Here is a 9,175-nt window from a genome sequence, read left to right as displayed (position 1 = left end):
CGTCCGGGGTCCGTCCGGAGTTCAGGATTCCATCTGGACAGGCTGTCCCAGCGCCCGGCCTTGTGTCCCCCTGACCCCGTGGCGACCCCGGACCGAGTGGCGGAGCGGCTGCGGCTCCGGGACCCGGGGAGCCTGACTCCGTGCGGAGAGCGCGGCGCCCTCCACGCCCGGGTCGCGGGAGGAGCATCCCGGCTGGCCGAGTGGGAAGCCTTCCGGCTCGTTTGCTCCCCTGAAGTAGCCTTTCTTGTTTTGCGTCAGTGTTTTCCAGGAGCTGGAAGCTCAGTCTCGGGGCTCCGTGGCGCGTGGTAGAGGGAGAAGCATAAGGTTCCACCAGAACCTTCTTGACCTCCCGCTCCCTTCCTTCCTGCAAACTTAAATGTCAGATTTATGCTACAGCTTATTAAGGTGATGGTTTTGTAAGCAAGGGAAACCGTCGTGCATCTGCTCCCCTGTGCCCCCCGGGAGGACGCATCGGGTCCCCTCCATGTTGCTGTGTCTCCCCTCCCCGTCTCCAGGTGCCTGCAGACCGAGGAGCATGAGCAGAGGAGCCGACCCCCCGAGAGATGGAAGGAAGCAGCTCCTGCGAGGTCCCCTGGGGCCGGCTGGTCCGGAGAGCGGCGCTGCTCCAGCTAGGGGCACCCCTGCTCCCCCCTCCAGAGAGGTTCACGAGGGAGCTCAGGGGCTCATCTTTTCTTCCTCGTCGGTTTTAGACTTGAGTCAAAGTGGTCTTCACCACTTAGGAGAGATCTTTAAAATTCCCAGCCTCGAAGTAAGTGGGCGTTTCATAGGGTGTTTGTGCTTCTGCCAAGTGGACGTGAGGGGCTTTTACTTAGAGTCCTCTGCTTAAGAGAGTGTTTCTAGGATGAGGGTTAGAAGAGGGTTGACTCGGGGTCTCATGTGGTGAGCACATCACAAAAGAGAAATTCCGGCACGGGGACCCACCAGTGGAAACACCTCGTGGAGTCACACTGTGATACCTAGCCTCTCTTCTTGGGAAAGTCGTAAGCACCAAAAGCCCGTGGTAGAAAGCACTGCGGAAAGCACCCTTGATCTCCTGTTGAAACCCCCCCCCCACCAAGAGCTCCCATGTGGCATTAAGACAGGTAAACACCATTTCTCACCCCTGCCTTGCAGGCTTCACATGCTGACTTTCCCCTGTGCCTGGTGCCTCGCCAGGCCCCCGCCAGCTGCTAACCTAGCGGGTACCGTCTCATCCTCTAGGGTTTCTAGAATAAGGTTCCATCGGAGCACAGTGTGGACGTGAATGGGGCAGGAGTGCAGGGCTTGGGCTCCTGCTGCCTCGGACTCACGTAATTTCCTTAAACCTGGTTTGTCTTCATCTGGAACACGAGAAGGAGACCATTCTTGTGGGTCATTATGAGAATTAGGCTGTAAGGCTCGTGAAGTGCAGCGCCCACAGGGCCCGTGGTCACATCGCGCCCGTAAGGTGTCAGCTGCCGTTTGGAGCACTTGCACAGAGCTGTCTGCGAGGGTGTCAGGTGCCCCGCTGTCGCGTGTCACATGCCATGCGTTTGCGGTCACAGCCGGCCCTGCCCCGCTCTCTCTTCCCCGAGCACCGACCTCTTGCAGTGAATTAATTCCTGGGTCGTCAGGGCCGCAGTGTCTGAGCACAAACACTCCCGACCGTGAACAAGGGCTCCAGCAGAGGAAATTCTGAAATTCCCTTCCAGAAGAGGAGATTCTGAACTGTTCTTTAGGCTAGATAAAGAAACATCATAACTGTTCATGCCTCTCAGAAAACAGAGATGGTTACTATGGCAACCAATCACGAGGGAGGCGGCCGCTCTGCTCTGTGGGTTCCCGGTCCGTGTGCGGGCGAAGCAGTGCTCTCTGAGGTCACCAGTCACGCGTCCAGAGATGTGCGCACACACGGAGCACAAGGAGGCCGTCTTTGCGGGTCCCACGCAAAGGGTAGGCTTCTGTGGCACTGTCACCTCGCTGGTGGCTGGAACAGCCCTTTGCAAAGAACAGCACCATCTCTTCCTGCCTCTTCTGGCCTTTGGGAGGACGTGTGGGTTCAGAGCTGAGCCCTAGAGCCAGCTCGGCCTGAGAGAGAGCGGGTCTGAGAGGCTTGGAGGCCACACTGCCGCTGAGGCCCGAGCGGGCTCACGTCGAGGGACACACATGCTGTGCGGCGTGACGGCCTGACCGTGTCCCAGAGACTGGCTGTGGCCAGCATGGTGTCTGGCCATGCCTCGGTAGGCTGGAGAGTTCCTACTGCATGTGCTGGTAAAGCCCCTGCCCTACCTGTGAAGACACGCGGTGCTCGGCGTTGGAGGCAGAGCTGGGCTTCGTGATGCTATGGCCGAAGGGGGTGGCTGGTCGCACAGGCTGCACTTAGGGCTCCTCAGTTGTGGTGGCCGCTGCTTCCTGGCCCCCCTCTGTGCCAGTCGCTGCTCACCCAGTGGACCCAGGCAGGTGGGTCATGTGACCCCTGCACAGGGGCAACACCAGAGCGCAGAGAGGTTTGGGAGCCCGCTGAGTCACGCAGCTAGTAAGGTTCCGAATCCAGATTTGAACCCAGAGAGTCTGGCTTCTGGGCCCGCGTTCTCAACAATCGTGCCCCACCGGCTCGGCGGTAGAGGAGTTCGAGATCCTCATGGGACGTGCAGAGCAGTGAGGGGCGCACCACATGCCACAGCGGCACCATTGCTGGGGGCACCTAGGCGCTCCGCCACTGAGCTTCTGGTTCCTGATCTCTGCTCAGGTCTTGACCTGACGGTGGTGGATTCAGGCCCCGCATTGGACTCCACGCTCGGCATGGAGCCTACTTAAAAATTCCCCATCACCATGCCACGCTGCTGCTGCAGACTCTCATGTGTGCCGTTTACACGGCTGCAGTGAGTGCCGCGGGTGCCGACCTGGCCCTGCCCGCCCTCTCACGTCCTGCGTCAGTGGCCGGCTTCTGTGGGGCTGCTGGGGGTAACCGGACACGGCGGCCCTGCAGCCCAGGCAGGCAGCTTTGCGCACGGTTCCTTTAGCTTCCTGTGAATCTTGGCTTGGGTCGAGTCCCTGGGACCGGACTCCGCTCGTGCCATTTGTCCACTGACCACAGTGACCGCGGGCTGCCTGTGACAGGCACTCGGGAAGGGGCAGGGACAGCAGAGCCCAGGAGGCGTCCCGTGTGGGGCCTAGAGAGGAGGAGAGGGACTGAAGCACTTGGAGAGCCGGTCCGGTGTTCAGGGCTATTTGCAGAGAATGAGTGGTGTGCGCAGCGGCAGTGGCTGAGCCGTCAGCCGTGAGGGAGCCACGGGGCCAGCCCGGGAGTCACTCTGCACACCCACCACCTGGGCAGGGGACCCCGGTGCTTTCCTTCTGACTCTCGTCTGCTGTTTATAGTGTCTGAGAGTAAGATCTGGGCTTTCTGTTCACTTGATGTGTGTGAGTGCAAGAGCCTGGGGTTCTTCTGGAAATGCTCTGGGATGCATCATGTTTTAAAATGCAGTTAGGCAAGACGTTCCCGTTTCTTCTCCCCGGAAGCAACTGCATCTTCAAAGAAACGCCCTCCGCGAGCTCCCCACAGATTTCTTCCAGTTGCTGCCGAACCTCACTTGGCTGGACCTCCGCTGCAACAGAATTAAGGCACTTCCTTCTGGGATTGGGTCTCACAAGTAAGTTGTATGTTTGTTTTTCCAGATTTTGAGACCATCGTGTGTTAAAACGTCTGAGTGCCAGCCCTCGTGCTGCTTAGCTCCTGCCCCTGATTGAATTTTGATTTCAATGCAGAAGCATTTAGCGCTGTTTTTAAAGCCGGCTAAGAGATGCCGCGGCTGAATGAACAAACGCACGGAACTGGGTCATAGTGCAGGACGCTTAATAGCACGGAGAATGCTGGAGGCCACTGTGCCTTTGCTGGGCCAGCAGTGAGGTGCTTGCGCCATCTGGTTCCAGCTCTGACTGTCCTCATGCGAAGCTGCCAGAAGGGTCAGGAGCTGGGCTGATGAACTGCACCAGCCTCTCAGCTCCCAAGGCCTGCGGGTACCCACTAGTTTCTGATAAATAACAAGAAATGCTTTCCATTTTGGGGAGCTGGAAACCCCGACGTAAGCAAGGCCTGTCATCCTGCCATGTTCCTGCCGCTCTGATCCTGGGGACTTCCTAGCACCCCCACGCCTGGAACAGACGCCGCGCTTCCCTCATCCTCACGTAGCCCTGGCCAGCAGCCCTGGGTCCCCTCGTCCTGGGTCAGCCGCCTCAGACCCCCAGGAGCGGGGCTCACAGTGCGCTCCGCCTCCTGTCCTGACCTCAGCGCCTCCAGCTCCTGCTTCCCTCCCTGTCTGTGTTTCCTGACCTTGTGAGAACCTTCCAGTAAACACTGTAGATCCTACAGTGATCTCCTTTAATGTGAGTGCCTCCTGGGCAGAGGAGAGCACACGCATAGGCCGTGGGTGTGTGTGCACGGGGCGACGTAGGGGACGGCCAGGCGGCCCATGTGCCGGGACACAGGAGGGAGAGGGGCCACCCTTGCAGGTGGGCTCGCCATGTTGGGTTTCATTCTGACCTGAATGGTGGAGTCACGGAGGATTTGAGTGGAGAAGGTGGGACTCGACTTGGCCTTGAGGTCACTCTCTAAGGAGGGGTGGTGGGCGGCTGGTGCGGAAGCAGTGGCCCGAGTCAGGCTGACTACACAGACCTGCAGGCCACTTGAGAAGCCAGTGGGGTTCGGGATGGCCATAGGTGTTGGAGGAAGACAGGTATGCCGGGGCGACCCCCCTTCCTATGTGAGTGACCGTGTCCGCAGAGAGCCATGCGGCCGCTGCGACTCAGCAGACCGGAAGTCTGTACAAGGCCCTTCGCGGGCCTGAGCTGTAGCTCACTGTTGTTCAGAGTGATTTTTAGGAAGTGAGTATTTTGTCACACGTCACAGTGAGAGAAAATCCCTGTGAATCATTTGTGCCTTCGCCGGCTCTGCAAGGAAGCAGCTGATTTCTGATGCTGAGCTGGGGTCTCTGGCCGGGGGAGTCAGAGCCGGGAGCCGCCTTCCTGGAGCTCCTGGACTAGTCAGGGTCTGCAGATCGCCTGCCGTGAGTTGTGCCACTGGACACACAGAACCATGGCCTTGGCCCCCAGCAGGTGGCTGAGACTTCCCGGGGCCTGCTCCCACCGTGTCCCCTCCACCTGGTGGCCTCGCACGTCCTCCCAGCTTGTGTTCGCAGGTGGACCGGGAAGGCATTGTTCTTCCCAAGGTCCTGATCTTTGGTGCTGAGGGTAATTCAGTGCTTTCTGTCCAGCAGCTGGTGCCTGCACAGCGAGGAGACGGATTGCTACTCAGAGGGCAAATAAGCAAAAATCCGTTCCCTAAGCACTGTTCTTTCCCAGAAAGCAAGCCCGCAGTCCCCCAGCTTCGGAGTTCTTTGATTTTGCCAGTCAAAGCCAGCTGCTTAGTATTGTTTAAGATACAGTTTTGCATGTGATTTATAGCCCGTTATGTCATTAAAATTAGATCAGCTGCCCAAATGCTGAAACATACTCATCAGAAATGTTAATTATGGGCTTATTAAAAGCCTTAAACTTTCCGAAAAGCCTAATTAAAGCAGTGCCAGTGTTAATGCTCTCCCCTCTCGTTGCCTTGGACGTGTGAGCTTGTGTGCAGAGAGCGAGCCAGGCTGTACACGTCGGTATGTGCGCCCCTCGGGCAGGCAGCTCCGGCTCCGTGTGTGAACGTGTGCTCCAGGGGAGGTCGCCGGCATCACGGGGGCGCGGGGGGCACTGCTGATAGTGTACGGGGTCAGCAGCGTGTCAGTTCATTGCTCGAGGTGCACGAGAATATCCACACAGATCATTGCCCGGACACACTTTCTGGGGGATGGTGGGTCCCCATGGCCTCCGCCCACCACTGCCGACCCCCAGGCCTGCAGGCCAGTGCTCAGGGGCGCCCTGACACACAGGACCTGCTGCTGGGGAGCCCAGGGCGCCCGCCCACCTGCCGCCCCTGGTCTGCAGGTCTGTCCGTCCTGTGCAGAGCCAGCACCCGCCCATCCTCCGCCTGCTTTCTGTGTTCCACAGCTAAAAGGGGCTGAACCCAAAACAAGTAGTTGAAGGGACACTGAAATAATGCACCTCTGTGTAATCAAGAAAAGTTCAATGGATAAAGTCTGTTCCTTTAAAACTTCAAATAAGAGGGGAAAGCCAAGAGAGCAAATGGAAAGAAAATTGCCTAATCTTCAAGAAATCTGATTTTCCTTTGGGGTTGCCGATCCAAAAATTAAGCTTAATTTAACTGGAATGCTAGAGCTCTGCATTGTCCGTCTGTAAAATGGCTTTTCCCTTCAAATCCTGTGGACTCTGGTCTGTTGTGATGTTGGAGTTTAGTTTGTTTCACCTTCGAGGTGAAATGAGGCTGAGAAGGCTCCTCCCACTCACGGTGCGGGTTCGTTGATGGGATTTGTACGTGTGACCAGCTGCTCCTCTGTACCCCAACCCTAACAGAAACCGGGGGACGCAGCTTGGACCCCCTCCAGTCACTTGACCCACCTGGTGGCTTCCTGGGGCCGCTGAGGTCAGCAATAGAGGAGAAGGCGGCTAGGGGCTTTTCTCCAGGGGCTCGTGAGGTCTCTTCCACTGGGGCAGGCAGCCGGCCCCACACGGTCGGTGTCCCTGCGCGCCTGGAACACAGACAAGCCACTCTGCGCTGTGGGGCGGCTAGTGTGCTGGCTGGCAGGCCGACCCTGGAGATGGGGTAGTACAGCGGGTTCAACAATCCCCCCAGAGCCCTGGGAGGCCCAGGGTGACGTGCATACAGGGTGGCTAGGGCTGGGGGTCCTGCCCTCTGCCTGGACGCACCCGCCCCCCACCCCGCCCCGGCTGGAGACATGAGCCTCAGGGTATTGTGGTCTTTTTATGTCAGATTTCAGCTGAGGGTCCCTAAAAAGGGAAGGAGAAAAAGAAACTAATCCTTAGTGTATGATGCAGTCTTGAGAATTAAACATGCAAACAGGGCACCTGGGGGCCGGGGGGCTCAGTGGGTTAAGCCTCTGCCTTCAGCTCAGGTCATGGTCTCTGGGCCCTGGGATCGAGCCCCACATTGGGCTCTCTGCTCAGTGGGGAGCCTGCTTCTCCCTCTCTCTCTGCCTCCCTCTCTGCCTGCTTGTGATCTCTGTCTGTCAAATAAATAAATAAATAAGCCTTTAAAAAAAGAATTAAATGTGAAAAACAAAAGCAGCATAGTAGGGTAAAAGGGGCAAGACTGAGTTTAACATGAGGTATTCGTGTTTCCCCATCGCTGAGTAACTTTTCAGTGGGCACCTTGTATCCTGTCTCTCCAGGGTACATTTTGTGCAAGATTTTCTAGGAGATGTTACTAGGTACTAGGGAAGGGATCTGGAGTCAAAGGCCTAGAGAAACGCCCCTCATCCCGCCTTGCTCGGAGACTGCCCTGGGCCCTTCACTGCGAGTGACCCCGCAGGCGGTGTGCAGTGTGGCAGAAGGCTCCCAGGTATTTCGACTGGGAAAAGTGCTCACGGAGCATCTCTGAGGGCTGGGGTCCCTGCAGCACACCTCAGGGAACGCCGAGATTGGCAGTCTGAGCACCGACAATGCCCAGAGATTTCCTGGTCGTCACGGCGTCGGGAGGGAGTCCCCCTGGACTGGTGGGTAGAGAGCAGGATGCTGCCGGACGTCCCACAGGGGCAGGGCAGCCCCCCAGCAGACAGTCGCCTGGCCTGGAGTGTCCGTGTGCTGAGGCGGAGAACCTGGCCCGTTGCTGAGACCAGGAGCCACGTGGGCAGGCAGCCATGGGCCATGCGTGTGGCACGCAGCAAGCGTGTGCGCCTGCAGTGACATTGTCTCCTTAAAGAGGTGGCGAAGGAAGAAATTTGATGGTGTATTTTGGGGATGGTCATTTCATTTTCTGCTTTTTAAATTATATATTTTTTATTTTGTTTTAAAGGCATTTGAAAACTTTGCTTTTGGAAAGAAATCCTATCAAAATGTTGCCTGTGGAGCTGGGTAAGTGTTCAAACAATGAAATAAAAGCTGGCTTTAACCTGCTGCCTTTTCAAGCTCAGGCAGCCTGTAAGTCCCAGGGGGCGAGCTGGCTCCTGCTTTAATCATCCCTTCCCCTTCCGTCCTTCCTGGGCTCTCGGACAGCACAGTGCTCGAGAGCTGTCGTGTTGGAACGTAGATTCACACGGAAGGTACGACACAGAGGGGAGAAGTAATTACTGCGGAGGGCTGCGTAGCCAGAGCACACCTTCAGGAAAGCCGGCTCCAGCGCTGCCCTGCGCAGTGGTGCTCCCCCTCGGTCCCTCCCGCCGGGAGCCCGCGGGTCCTACAGCCTCTCCTTGCTTCCCTGGGCGAGCTTGGCCACTGGCGTCTCCCTGACCGTGCACGTGTAAAGGGCCTCCTCTTGGACTTTCCGTAAGTTGACTCAGACCGGTACGGGGTGCTGGGCATGCGTGGTTCGGGCTCAGCGCCAAGCTGCTGGGGTTTATGCGTGGAGAACGTGTGTAAGTGTGGTGCTTTCATTTTTATTCCTTTTCCCGGCTGAAAATAGTGAGGAGGACGCAGAAGATGATGTTCTCTGGTCTGCGTCTGTCTGTCGCCCATTCTTCTGCTCTCTGCTCCGTTTTGTTGGGTTTGATGTGCTGTTCTTTTCCTAACCAATTGAGTTGGAGGCTTAGATCACTTTTTTTTTTTAAAGATTTTATTTGAGAGGGGGTGGGGAGGGAGCACAGGTGGGAGAAGAGGCAGAGGGAGAGGGAGAAGCAGGCTCCCCGCTGAGCAGGGAGCCCCATGCGGGGCTCGATCCCAGGACCCCGGGATCATGACCTGAGCCGAAGGCAGCCGCTTCACCCACTGAGCCAAATCACCGATTTTAAACCTTTCTGTCCTAATCCATGCAGTCACAGCTGGTGATTTCCCCCCAGCGCTGCCTTAGCTGCCCCCACAAGCCCCCACATTGCGCACCTCCGCTGTCATTCAGCACAAGATATTCTCGGACAGACTGTGACCCATGGGCTCTTCCTGTTTTGCTTCATTTACACACAATGGGAGACTTTCTAATTCTCTTCCTTTGGTTGAATTCTAATTTAATGCCACACACGCTGTGTAATTTTGGCTATGCGAAACTTGTTCAGGTGTGCTTTCCGGCCCAGGCTGCGTTCTGTGTGGCCGGCATCGCCTGGTGCACGAGAGAAGCGTGTGTGTGCTCACG

At 57.2% G+C, this 9,175-nt stretch overlaps 1 protein-coding gene across 1 annotated transcript in view; it reads left to right on the top strand.

Moving 5' to 3' along the window:
• Positions 1-563: 563 nt before the first annotated feature.
• LRRC27 (leucine rich repeat containing 27) overlaps positions 564-9,175 on the top strand; it is a 31,732-nt gene continuing 23,120 nt past the window's right edge. Inside the window, 4 exon segments of the mRNA XM_032882194.1 lie at positions 564-614; positions 617-769; positions 3,502-3,632; positions 7,910-7,968. Of these exon segments, the coding sequence (XP_032738085.1) occupies positions 564-614; positions 617-769; positions 3,502-3,632; positions 7,910-7,968 (394 nt within the window).

This window comes from Lontra canadensis, unplaced genomic scaffold (genome assembly GCF_010015895.1).
Source record: "Lontra canadensis isolate GAN:19392208 unplaced genomic scaffold, GSC_riverotter_1.0 scaffold79, whole genome shotgun sequence".
In the NCBI taxonomy this organism is placed as follows: domain Eukaryota; kingdom Metazoa; phylum Chordata; class Mammalia; order Carnivora; family Mustelidae; genus Lontra; species Lontra canadensis.
Note: the sequence above shows the minus strand (reverse complement) of the source record. Positions and strands in the feature narration are given on the sequence as shown.